The 13942-nt window shown below is 37.2% G+C and overlaps 1 protein-coding gene across 1 annotated transcript in view; it reads left to right on the forward strand.

Annotated features, from left to right (window-relative positions):
• DACH2 (dachshund family transcription factor 2) overlaps positions 1-13942 on the forward strand; it is a 777815-nt gene that overhangs the window by 545731 nt on the left and 218142 nt on the right. Inside the window, exon 4 of the mRNA XM_045994791.1 lies at positions 1176-1307. Within this exon, the coding sequence (XP_045850747.1) occupies positions 1176-1307 (132 nt within the window). The remainder of the gene's footprint in view (positions 1-1175; positions 1308-13942) is intronic.

Genomic DNA, 13942 nt, shown 5'->3' on the forward strand with positions numbered 1-13942 from the left:
ACATCTCAGGCTGAATTCATTGGTGTTTAGAATGGTTTGATAGTTATCTAGCTAACTTCAAGGGACCAGATGAAATTAGGTCCCCTACTCTTCCGCCATCTTGCTTCCTCCCCAGCTCTCTCATTTTCAAGGTCACCCAATATGCTACTAAATCAGTATGAACAGATCTGTTCCTTGTTTTCCTCCAGCATTTTGTAAATTGCCAATTTCATGTTGTGATTCCACATATGCTGCTGTGCTCTTATAGGTGGCAGTCCTGCTATGGCTCACCCTTCTTAGTTTGTTTCCTATAGTTAAGAGTTTCATAATTTGCCTCTCTCTGTTTTTATCTTAACTTATTTTTCCATCCCTTTCTCTATGTTCATCAGTTTTGTTTCTTAAATTCCATATATGAATGAAATTATATAGTCTTTCTTCCTCTGACTTATTTCACTTAGCATAATACCCTCTAGTTCTATCTACATTGTTGCAGATGACAACATTTCATACTTTTTGATGGCTGAATAATATTCTTTATATCTATCTACCTACACACACACACACACACTCACACACATACACATCTTCTTTATCCATTCATCTGTTGATGGACATCTGGACTTTTTTTTTGTATTTTGGCCATTGTGGGTATTGCTGCCATAAACTTTGGGGTACACTACTTTATATTAATACAAAAGAATGTAATTATACTTGGGGGCGTATTTTCAGAGATTACTTGTCATGTTTTCATTTACTTGGTTCCTCAATGTATAAGCAAGAGAATGGTAAGAGGTACAAAGACAATCTGAAATCGTTTTCTCCCTCCTCTGCCCCCCTCCCTTCTAAGGTAATTCTCACAGGAAAGACAGCTCATCCTTTAGCAGAAGTCCCAACAATACATTCACTAGAAAGTAATTTCTTCAAGTGTTTCACAGTGCTTCCTCTGACAATGTTATTTTAGATGGAATTTAATATTCATTTAATGATTTTGTAGATTTTTAAACCATCCATTGTAAGACGAACTAAAAAAAAAAACAGGAGTTGTACATTACTTGGTAAAGAACATTATTCACAAATTAGACAAGGTATTTCTTTTGGTTTGTGCTATGAAGCATAGGTCTGTTAAAGAAATGTATCCAGTTTTAAATTACATTAAGAAATGGTCCTCATTTTAAAAGGGATTGTTCTGATTTTAGGTATAACAGCTGCAGCAATGGCTGAGGCAATGAAGCTGCAGAATATGAAGCTTATGGCAATAAACACTCTTCAGGGAAATGGAAACCAAAATGGGACTGAGTCAGAGCCTGATGATCTTAATTCTAATACTGGTGAGTGTCTTCAGGACTACAAGATAGGTGACTCTCACTAATGTATTCTGAGATTGGAGAGAGGAAGTATGAGGGGGAGAGGAGAGAATAATTTGTATACTTTGATTTTGAGCAGTTATTGAATAAGGATGATTAACCCTACCTCTAACTAGTACAGTGAAACTAGAAAACTATTAAAATCAGAATTACATTTCAGGAAGCAATTGCCTTCATGTTTTAGTAGTGTAATCAATTACTAATTTTTATAGTGTTAGCTATTTTACCTTTTGCCTGTGAAACGTTGTCCCCTTCAGTTTCACCCCAGGCTTCTTACTTTAACTTTCTCTCAACAACATACCACTGAGAGTTCTGAAAATCCACCTTGGCTCACCTGCAGTCATTTTAGGTGGACTACCACTTCCTTAGTTAAGTAAAGGTGCTGGCATACTCAGGTCATTGGCAAGGGCTAATGAAAAGAAGTAGAACAAAGAGAAAGCAAAGAAAAGAAAAAGACAGAAGAAAGGAAGAGAAAGATGTCTGTGGAATGGAATATCTTCTCCCTTCTTGCCAGTTGTTTTTTTTCTCCTTTATCTTGTGATAATTTTACCTTGATTTGATCATAAGACTGCCCCTCAGATCTCTTTTGGAAGTAACTGGGATTATAGATATCAACATACATTAATGGATACATAAATAATTAAATAAATAATTATGGCTTAATTTTATTGGGAAATAAGAAATGGCAACCAAAGATAGTCTTAGAAGCCATAGGTTTCTGATCTAATTCTGTAGCTAAATTTAATATAATGTGATACGTAGATTGATAACAGTCTTATCTCTCTTCTTTTAGGTTCCTAGAATTTCAAGCATGGTGGGACTTTATTTTAGAGGGAAAAAAGCTGGGTAATTAAAGAGGGAAATAACTGACTCAGATCAGTATAATAAAATACTCTGACTTTAATACAGTGTAGCTCTCCTCATCTAAAATTGAAATGTTCAGAGTGAATTATGGAATGAGGGCTGGGCTTCAACCAGTGTTCACAGCAGGAAATCAATGGAAAAATACATTATTTTACTTAATTTGTGGCAATGGTAAGCAACACATAGATAATACTAAAATTAGTACTAAGCAAAGAATAATAACAAGTTACCAGTTATTATGTACTATCTCCCATGTTTGTTCTTTAGTTCCATTTTTAAAATTTAGATATAATTGACATATAACATTGTGTAAGTTTAAAGTGTAAAATGTGTTGATTTGTTACACTTATCTATTGTAATATGACACCACCATAGTGTTAATCTAACACCACCATCACATCACATTATTATTTTTTTATGGTGAGAACCTGTAAGATCTAGTCTCTTAGCAACTTTCAAGTGTATAATACAGTATTGTTAATTGTAATCTCAATGTTGTGCAACATTTATTTCATCTATCTCCTGTGCTAACATATTTAATTATTACCAAATTTCCAGAAAAAAAGGCATTTTCAATACTCTATTTTGCAAATCAGGAAACAGAGGCACAATGTGGTTCAGCTTTGCTCATAGTCCCAAAGCTAGTAAGTGGCAGAGGTACATTTCAATCCCATGTCTGGTTAAGTCCAGAGTCTGTTTTATTTACATTCTTCCTCCTCTTTAATGCTACGTTGTAGCAGAAATTTTATTTTATCTAACCCTTCAAATAAAAGTTGTTTTTATCATGAGGATACACTAATAAACTGATGATCAGTTTCCTAGTCCTAACACCTCTTACTTCATATTGGCCTTCAAATCTTATAGTGTCTTAGAAATGACCATGTTTGACAGGAAAACTCTTGTATATAAAAATATTTTTTACCAATAAAAATTAATGGGAGTTCAAGAAGTAATTTCTGTCATATTTTTCTTAGGTATACCAGTTTATGAAAAACTGTACAAACCTAATTTCTAACCTAGTAAGTAGTTAATTTTCCTGGCTAAATATAATCTGTCCTAACTCCATCCATCCGTAATTGTGATAAAATAAAGTATTAGGTTCCCATCTGTGTATAATGTTATATTTGGTGTAGAAATGAAATTAGAGTAGCCACTGTACTTGAGCTTGAAGATGGCAATTTATCCTTATCTTGATGTACTGAAGATAAGCAGATATAAAAATAATTATAATGATGATAATAATAATAATACATATTTATATTAAGTTCCTGAGATTTTTGAAGTCTATAAATGAGCACTACTGCCATGTGTGTATATGCACACTAGAGTGTGTTATCAGGAGAGATCCCTTTCGCCATAACTTCCCCTCATGGGTTGTTGTAGAACAGGTAGACCTCAGCAGTCTTCTCCACTGGGGACTCCCGCAGCTCTCACTGCCACCACAGACAACCACAGATTTGTCTGTCAAAGAACCTGGCAGTCTTTGCCAATGGCGATCTCAGCTTATGGAATTGCACAAAGTCAACAATGTTGTGCCTCCCTATTCCTAGATTTGGAGCAGTCATTTCACTGTCCTAGAGCCAGGGCTGCCACACCCCACCCAGCCAATGTCTTTGTATCCCCCTGCACATGAAGGTCTTTCATTACTGAAGTGAGTCCATAAAATCTGAAAGAGATGCTTACTGCCTCAAATATGCAGATAGCAATGCAAAGTCAGAGAGAAGATAAACAATCAATAAAACACCACACAAAAGGAATAATTTTTTAAAATAAACTGACCCTAAAGAAATGAAGATCTGTGGTGAATTGCCAGACAAAAATTTAAATAATAATTACATAATAATTGTTTTATGTAAGCTGAATAAATTATAAGAGAACTCACGTAACTCAAGGAAATCACGAAAATAATACATGAACACAATGAGGTGTTCAACAGAGGTAGAAGCCAATAAGAGATTATGGAAGAAATTCCGGAGTTGAAGAATACAATGAAAGAAACAGAAAATATGATAGAAACTTCAATATCAGAGGCAGTCAATCCAGAAGGAAGAAACTGCAAGCTTGAAAATAGGTCATTTAAAATTTTCCAGTCAGAGTAGAAATAGGAAAAAAATGAAATAGGGTAAAGTAAGCCTACAGGATTTACAGAAATATCAGGTTATATTGTTTCTCTGGCACTGATATATGTATTATGGGAATTCCAGGGGTGGGGAGAAAAAGAGAGAGAAAGGGGAAAACAAGCTCTTTTAAAGAAATAATTACGGAAAAATTCCACATCTAGGGAGTGTAATTGATAACCAGGTTAATGAGGCTCAAAAATCCTCAAATATGATCAATCTAAAGAAGACTACACTGAGATACATTATAATCAAATTGTCAGAGATCAAGGACAGAGAGAATATTTGAAAGTATCAAGGGAAAAGTCAATTTGTTATATGAAGAAAGTACCATAAGACAATAAACAGATTTCTTGGCAGAAACTTTGCAGAGCAGAAGAGAATAGGATGGTGTATTTAAAGTACTAAAAGAAACTTACCACCAAAAATACAGCAACTGGAAAAATATTTCAAAAATATAGGAAAAAATAAAGATTTCTCCAGATAAACAAAAATTGAAGTAGTTCATCACCATTAGAATTCCCTCACAAGATATGCTTGAAGGGGTTCTTAAAATAAAATAAAAACACAATAAAAACAGCAATGTTAAGTCACAGGAATGCATAAATATCACTGGTAAAAGTAAATGCATAGATAAACACAAGTTAATGTAAGACTGTAAGGGTGCATAAATAATAGTACTTAACTACTAAATCATTGAACACTACATCAAAAACTAATTATGTGCTATACAGTGACTAACCGAACATAATAAAAAAAAGAAGATTTTAAACTATGTATCAACATGGATGGGACTGGAAGAGATTATGCTGAGTGAAATAAGTCAAGCAGAGAGAGTCAAGTGTCATATGGTTTCACTTATTTGTGGAGCATAACAAATAACATGGAGGACATGGGGAGATGGAGAGAAGGGAGCTGAGGGAAACTGGAAGGGGAGATGAACCATGAAAGACTATGGATTCTGAAAGTCAATTTGAGGGTTTTGAAGGGGCAGGGGGTGGGAGGTTGGGTGAGCCTGGTGGTGGGTATTATGGAGGGCACATATTGCATGGAGCACTGGGTGTGGTGCATAAACAACAAATTCTGTTACACTGAAAAGAAATGTAAAACAATGAAATATAGAAAATGAAAAATAAAAAGACAAAAATTTGTTAATGAATATACAATATAAAAAGTAAATTCTGACTACAAAAAAAAGGTGTGTGGGAAAGTAAAAGTGGAGAGTTTTGTGTGTAATAGAAGTTAAATTTTTCAATGATTCATTAGTTGAACACTACTTGAAAAACTAATAGTGTACTGTATACTGGCTAACTGAATAAAAGGAGAAAAAAGTTAAATTATTATCTACTTAAAATAAAAATTTTATTGAAGTGCAAGACAATTCAGTAGTCGCTAAACACTAGAGATCTCTGTAAGTAATTTGAGAAACTGATCAACCCAGGTAGTGTGAGAACAACTCAGGAAAGAAGGGACCAACTGAGTCTGGGTCCAGCATTTGGCATCTATGATTTTTTTAACTCACTTTTTTTTTTAACTCACCAACCAATTAAAATGCACCAACTGCCTTAAAGAATAAAAATAAAAAATCCAGTCAAGTGGGAATTTATTATTGGGATGCAAGGGTGGTTCAATATAAAATCAACCAATGTGATACATCACATTAACAAAAGAAAAGAAAAAAAGAAAGGATAAAAACCATATGACCATTTCAATAGATGCTCAAAAAGTGTTCGACAATGTACAATATTCCTTCATGGTACAAACCCTCAATAAAGTAGGTTTAGAGGCAACATACCCCAGCATAATAAAGGCTGTATATGAAAACCCACAGCTAGCACCTTACTCAATGGTGAAAAACAGAGCTTTTCCTCTAAGATCAGGAACAAGACAAGGATGACAACTCTCCATTTTCATTCAGTATAGTACTGGAAGTCATCATCCCAGCAATCTAACAAGAAAAAGAAATAAAAAGGATTCAACCTGGTAAGGAAAAAAATTCCACTATTTGCAGATGACACAATACCATATACAGAAAAACTCAAAGATTCTACCTTTAAAAAGTACTAGAACTTATAAATGAACTCAGTAAAGTTGCAACACACAAAATAAACAGAATTCTGTTGCATTTCTATACATTAATAATGAAGTAGTAGAAATAAAAATTAAGAAATAATCCCATACAAAATTGCACCAAAAATAATAAAATATCTGAGGATAAACTTAAGCTCCTTAGGTGAAAGATCTCTACTCTGAAAACCAGAAAACAATAAAAGATATTGAAGATGACACAAGCAAGTGGAAAGATATTCCATGCTCATGGATAGCAAGAACCAATACTGTTAAAATGTCCGCACTACCTAAGGCAATATACACATTTAATGCAAATTCTTTCAAAATGCCAACAACATTTTTGACAGAAGTAGAACATACAGACTTCTGGGCAAGATGGTGGAGCAGGAGGACCCTAAGCTTGCTTTGTTCCATGAATACAACTAGATAATACTCAGATCAATGTAAATAACCCAGAGAACAACACAAAGACTGGCAGAACAAACTCTACAACTAAGTGGAGAGAAGAGGCCACATCAAAGAGGGTAGGAAGGGTGGAGACACAGTGGGGAGCTAAATGAACATGTGGGCCATTTCTGGGTGGGAGCCATGGCTTCAGAGAGGGGAGAGAAACAGACCCTCACACCACGGAGCTACACAGGGAGGAAAAATCCCCATAGAATTGACTCTAAAAACCAGAGAGGTTGAATTTCATGAGTTCATACAGCAGCAGGAATTAAAGCCTGGAGTGTTAAAAATCAGCAGGTTCAGCTCTGGGAGAGCCAGAAGAAACTGAGTTCCTACCTCTAAAAAGACAGCACAAAAAACTTCCTGTGAGATGCAGCATAGAACTAGCAATTTGGAAAAATACCTAGAATATATGGTAGAGTTATTTACTAATAACAGAGCATGGTCCCAGAATCACAGTTTCACTGGGAGACTCCTCCAGGAACAAAGAAGTTAAAGGCTCCATTTCCCTCCTCCAACCTCCGTATACACACACAGCTGCCTGTGGGAACTAGCACAGCATAAGTATTCACATGGAAACTCAGTTACACTTCACCCCACCCCTTATCCTGGCCTGCCTTAGTACCAGTGCTATGGGCCCTCTCCCCCAGAAGATCCTTGCAAACTTTGCCAACACTACATCTCCCAACTGCATGCTTTGTGGGGCCTCAGTCCTTCAGCGGTGCCCAGTCACTGTCTGCTGATGATTTTACAACTTGTTAAAATCGTGAGCCCCACACATACACTTGTGAATCAGACCCTAGCTAACCCAGACCTTCATAGTGGTGGCCTGATCCCTGTGGAACAGGACTGGTGCACAAAACTTGCAGGCATTATGCAGCCCATCCACACTCAATTTGCAGAGCATCCACCAGCTTCCCCAAGCTCAGCAGCAGCTGTGCATCCTCTATGGAATATGACAGGTGTACAAAATATGTAAACACTATGTGCCCTGACTTAGTGGCCCCAGCTGGCCTCAGTGTACATACACAGCAGCTGTGAGTCCCCTGTGGAAGAAGACCTGTGCACAAAACAAGCTAGCAACAGTGAGCTCCATCTGTGTGTACTTTGCAGAGCAGACCAGGCTGGCCCTTGTATCTGCAGTAGAGACATATCCTCTCTGGTAAAGGACCAGCACCACGTTATTAAAAGTGTAAATCTTAGCCACTACTTTCAAGAGCAGAAGGTATAGCTGACTTTTCCTAACACAGAGAAACAGACACAAAGAGACAGAGAAAATGAGGAGACAGAGGAATATTTCCCAAATGAAAGAACAGGACAAAAACCACAGGAAGATCCCTAAGTGAAATGGATATAAATAATATGTCTGATAGAGAATTTAAAGTAATGATCATAAGAGGGGAGAAAAGAGAAGATGGCGAAAGAGTAGATGGAACTTATGCTCCTCTTGTTCTATGAACACAGTAAAATAACTATCAAATCATTCTAAATACCCTAGAAATTAACCTGAGGATGGACAGAATAAACTCCACATTTAAAGAGAGAATACACATTGAAGAAGGTAGGAAGTGTGAAGACATAGTTCTGAGTAGGTGCTGAGGAAGAGTGGGAACAATGGTCACAGAGAAGAAGGAAGAGCATGCAGAGGAACATACAAGGAGAACATGTTCCTAAAGCTATTGGCTGGGAAAACAAGAGGTGCTGATTTTTGTAAGTTCTTGAAACCAGCAGGGCTTAAAGACTGGAGTTTTAAAGGTCAGAGGGTATGGCTGTGATAGAGCCTTGAGGGCACTGCCATACTCCTGGAGAGAAAACAAACAACCTGGGGCAGAAGCCATGGAAACAGCTATCTGATGTGTGCCTAGGACACATACTGGGGAGACTATTCCCCATGTTGGAGTGCATCTCTGAAAGGAAGCATTCCAGAAGTCTTTCTAGGGATAATGGAGCTGGCCAGTATATTTTCCCTCACCCACCCCTCAGCATAAAGCAGGAGCCACATGACAGAACCAATGTAGCACCCTCAATGGCTGCCTAACTTGCTTAACTCAAGAACCATATCCCTGTGCTCTGGTTGGACTGCCTTTCTCAGTAAAGGCTGCTTCATTCTCAGTGCAGTGGGTTCTGTCACCAAAAGGCCAGCAGAAACCCCTCCTTACACCACATCTCCAGATTGGAGAATTCTGCAGGACTTCAGTTCTAATGAAAATGGTATTAGTTCTCATTGCACAAGCAGACAAGAGCACACTTAATTAAAACTCTCTACATTCTACCCAGGAACCAAACATTGCCCACTTCAGTCAATAAGAAATTCTGCAAACAATGGGCCTGAAGAATAAAGCAGCCAACATACAATAGCAGTGTGTATGCAACACATAACAAAGATGACTCCTGAAGCACCAGGCCCTGGAAGCTATATGGCCTTCTTTCCATAAAGATACTAATCTTACAAAAAGGAAACATTATGGGCTTTTCTAACACATAGAAGAAAACAGAAATTTAGACAAAATGTCAAGAGGGAGGAATTCGTGCCAGTACCATGCTGTCTTGATGATGACAGCTTTGTAATAGAGCTTGAAGTCCGGAATTGTGATGCCACCAACTTTGGCTTTGTTCTTCAATATTCCTTTGGCTATTCGAGGTCTTTTCTGGTTCCATATAAATTTTAGGATTATTTGTTCCATTTCTTTGAAAAAAATGGATGGTATTTTGATAGGGATTGCATTAAATGTGGAGATTGCTTTAGGTAGCATAGATATTTTCACAATATTTATTCTTCCAATCCAGGAGCATGGAACATTTTTCCATTTTTTTGTGTCTTCCTCAATTTCTTTCATGAGTACTTTATAATTTTCTGTGTATAGATTCTTAGTCTCTTTGGTTAGGTTTATTCTTAGGTATCTTATAGTTTTGGGTACAATTGTAAATGGGATTGACTCCTTAATTTCTCTTTCTTCAGTCTTGTTGTTGGTGTACAGAAATGCAACTGATTTCTGTGCATTGATTTTATATCCTGACACTTTACTGAATTCCTGTACAAGTTCTAGCAGTTTTGGAGTGGAGTCTTTTGGGTTTTCCACATATAGTATCATATCATCTGCGAAGAGTGATAGTTTGACTTCTTCTTTACCAATTTGGATGCCTTTAATTTCTTTTTGTTGTCTGATTGCTGAGGCTAGGACTTCTAGTACTATGTTAAAGAGCAGTGGTGATAATGGACATCCCTGCCGTGTTCCTGACCTTAACAGAAAAGCTTTAAGTTTTTCTCCATTGAGAATGAAAACAGACACATAGATCAGTGGAACAGAATAGAGAGCCCAGAAATCGACCCTCAACTCTATGGTCAACTAATCTTCGACAAAGCAGGAAAGAATGTCCAATGGAAAAAAGACAGCCTCTTCAATAAATGGTGCTGGGAAAATTGGACAGCCACATGCAGAAAAATGAAATTGGACCACTTCCTTACACCACACACGAAAATAGACTCCAAATGGATGAAGGACCTCAATGTGAGAAAGGAATCCATCAAAATCCTTGAGAATGCAGGCAGCAACCTCTTCGACCTCAGCCGTAGCAACATCTTCCTAGGAACAACGGCAAAGGCAAGGGAAGCAAGGGCAAAAATGAACTCTTGGGATTTCATCAAGATCAAAAGCTTTTGCACAGCAAAGGAAACAGTTAACAAAACCAAAAGACAACTGACAGAATGGGAGAAGATATTTGCAAACGACATATCAGATAAAGGGCTAGTATCCAAAATCTATAAGGAACTTAGCAAACTCAACACCCAAAGAACAAACAATCCAATCAAGAAATGGGCAGAGGACATGAACAGACATTTCTGCAAAGAAGACATCCAGATGGCCAACAGACACATGAAAAAGTGCTCCACGTCACTCGGCATCAGGGAAATACAAATCAAAACCACAATGAGATATCACCTCACACCAGTCAGAATGGCTAAAATTAACAAGTCAGGAAATGACAGATGCTGGCGAGGATGCGGAGAAAGGGGAACCCTCCTCCACTGTTGGTGGGAATGAAGCTGGTGCAACCACTCTGGAATGCAAGCTGGTGCAACCACTCTGGAAAACAGCATGGAGGTTCCTCAAAATGTTGAAAATAGAACTACCCTATGACCCAGCAATTGCACTACTGGGTATTTACCCTAAAGATACAAACATAGTGATCCGAAGGGGCACGTGTACCCGAATGTTTATAGCAGCAATGTCTACAATAGCCAGACTATGGAAAGAACCTAGATGTCCATCAACAGATGAATGGATAAAGAAGGTGTGGTATATATACACAATGGAATACTATGCAGCCATCAAAAGAAATGAAATCTTGCCATTTGCGACGACGTGGATGGAACTAGAGCGTATCATGCTTAGTGAAATAAGTCAATCGGAGAAAGACAACTATCATATGATCTCCCTGATATGAGGACATGGAGAAGCAACATGGGGGGGTAGGGGGATAGGAGAAGAATAAATGAAACAAGATGGGATTGGGAGGGAGACAAACCATAAATGACTCTTAATCTCACAAAACAAACTGGGGGTTGCTGGGGGGAGGTGGGATTGGGAGAGGGGGAGCGGGCTATGGACATTGGGGAGGGGAGGCGAACCATAAGAGACTATGGACTCTGAAAAACAACCTGAGGGTTTTGAAGGGTCAGGGGTGGGAGGTTGGGGCAACCTGAGGGTTTTGAAGGGTCAGGGGTGGGAGGTTGGGGGAACAGGTGGTGGGTAATGGGGAGGGCACGTTTTGCATGGAGCACTGGGTGTTGTGCAAAAAGAATGAATACTGTTACGCTGAAAAAATAAATAAAATGGGAAAAAAAAAAGAGGGAGGAATTCATCCCAAATGAAACGGGAGATCTAAGCAAAATAGATGTAAGTAAGATGTCTGATGGAGAATTTAAAGCAACGTCATAAGGATATTCACCGGGACTGAGAAAAGAATGGAGACTTCAGGGAGGTCCTTAGCACAGAAATAAGAGTTAAAAAATAAATATTCAGAAATGATAAATGTAATAATTGAGTTTGGAAAAAGGCTTGATGCAAAGGACACAAGGCTGGTATAAGCACAGGAATAAATAGTGATATAGAAGATAAAATAACAGAGGATGATAAAGTTGAACAATATCAAGAAAGAAGTATGGAAAGCAGGAACAGCCTTGGGGGATTCAGTGACTTAATCAAACATAATAGCATCCATATTACAGGAGCCCCAGAGGAAGAAGAGAACGACAAGGGGACACAAAACTTAATTGAGAAAACAATAGCTGAAACTTTCTAATCTGGGGAAGGAAAAAGACATTCAAATCAGGAAGCACAGAGAACTCCCAACAAAATAAACAAAAGTGGACCCACAACAAAACATATGGTAACTACATTTGCAAAATATACTGATAAAGAAAAAAAAAATCTTAAAAGCAGCAAGGCAAAGAAGTCTCTAACTTAGAAGGGAAGACACATAAAGTTAGCTGGAGATTTCTCAACAGAAATGTGGCAAGACAGAGGCGAGTGGCATAATATGTTCAAAGTGCTGAATGGGAAAAACTGCAGTGAAGATTACTCTATTCAGCAAGGTTTAATCTCAGCATAATCTTCTTCAGTCAGCAAAGCTATAATTTATAATAAAAGAAGAGATCAAGAGTTTCCCAAACACACAAAACCTAAGGGAGTTTATGACCACTAAACCAGACCTACAGGAAATATTAAAGGGACAGTTTGAGTGGAAAAGAGAGACCAAAAGTGACAAAGGCAAGAAAGGAACAGAGTAAATATTCAGAAACAATGACACAACAAGCAATAAAATGATACTAAATGCATAGCTATCAATACTTACTTTGAATGTTGGGGCCCCTGGGTAGCCCAGTTGTTTAAGTGTCAACTCTTGATTTCAGCTCAGGTCATGATCTCAGAGTTGTGGGTGTGGAGCTTGCTTAAGATTCTCTCTCTCCATTTCCCTTTGTCCCTCCCCAAATTACTCTCTATTAAAAAAATTACTTTGAATTTTAATGGAATTAATGTTCCAATAAAAAGATATAGGGTGTCAGAATGGATAAAAAAGAACTATCTATGTGCTGCCTACAAAAGACTCATTTTAGACCTAAAGCCACTTGCAGCTAGAAAGGGAAAAAATGGAGAAACATTTGTCATAAAAATGGACATTAAAAGAAATCTTCAGTAGCCATATTTATATCAGAGAAACTAGACTTTAAACCAGACTGTAAAAAGAGATAAAGAAGGGCACTATATCATAATAAAGGGGACTACCCAACAAGATGATTCAATAATTATAAATATTTATGTACCCAACATGGGAGCAGCCAAATGTATAAAATAATTAATAACAAATATAAAACAATTAATAAATGTACAATTAATAAATAAATATAAATTGAAAATATATAAATTAAAAACAAATATAAATAACAAATATAAACAAATAGCAAATATAAAACAAATAACAAATATAATTAATTAAGGGGGCTCCTGGGTGGCTCAGTCAGTTAAGCATCTACCTTTGGCTCAGGTCATGATCCTGGGGTCCTGCAATTGAGTCCCACACTGGGCTGTTTGCTCAGTGGGGAGCCTGCTTCTCCTTCCCCCTCTGCTGTTCCCCCTACTTGTGCACACGCTCTCTCTCTGTCCAATAAGTAAATAAAACCTTTATATATATATATATATATACTATATATATATACACATATATATACACACACACATATATATAACCTTATATATATGTATATATAATTACTAACAAATAATAACAAATATAAAGGATAATAATACAAAATAGTAGGGGACATTAACACTACCTTACTTCGATAGACAATCACCTAAAGAGAAAAATCAAAAAAGAGACAATAGCTTTGAATAACACTGGACCAGGTGGACTTAACAGATATAGTTGAACATTCCATCCTAAAGAAGTGGAATATGCATTATTTTTGAATGTACATGGAACATTCTCCAGAACTGATCTCATCCTAGGTCAAAAATCAGGCCACAAAAACTATAAAAAGATTGAAATAATACCATGCATATTTTTTGTTCACAAAGCTATGTAACTTGAGGTCAACCA

Source organism: Meles meles, chromosome X, assembly GCF_922984935.1.
Source record: "Meles meles chromosome X, mMelMel3.1 paternal haplotype, whole genome shotgun sequence".
In the NCBI taxonomy this organism is placed as follows: domain Eukaryota; kingdom Metazoa; phylum Chordata; class Mammalia; order Carnivora; family Mustelidae; genus Meles; species Meles meles.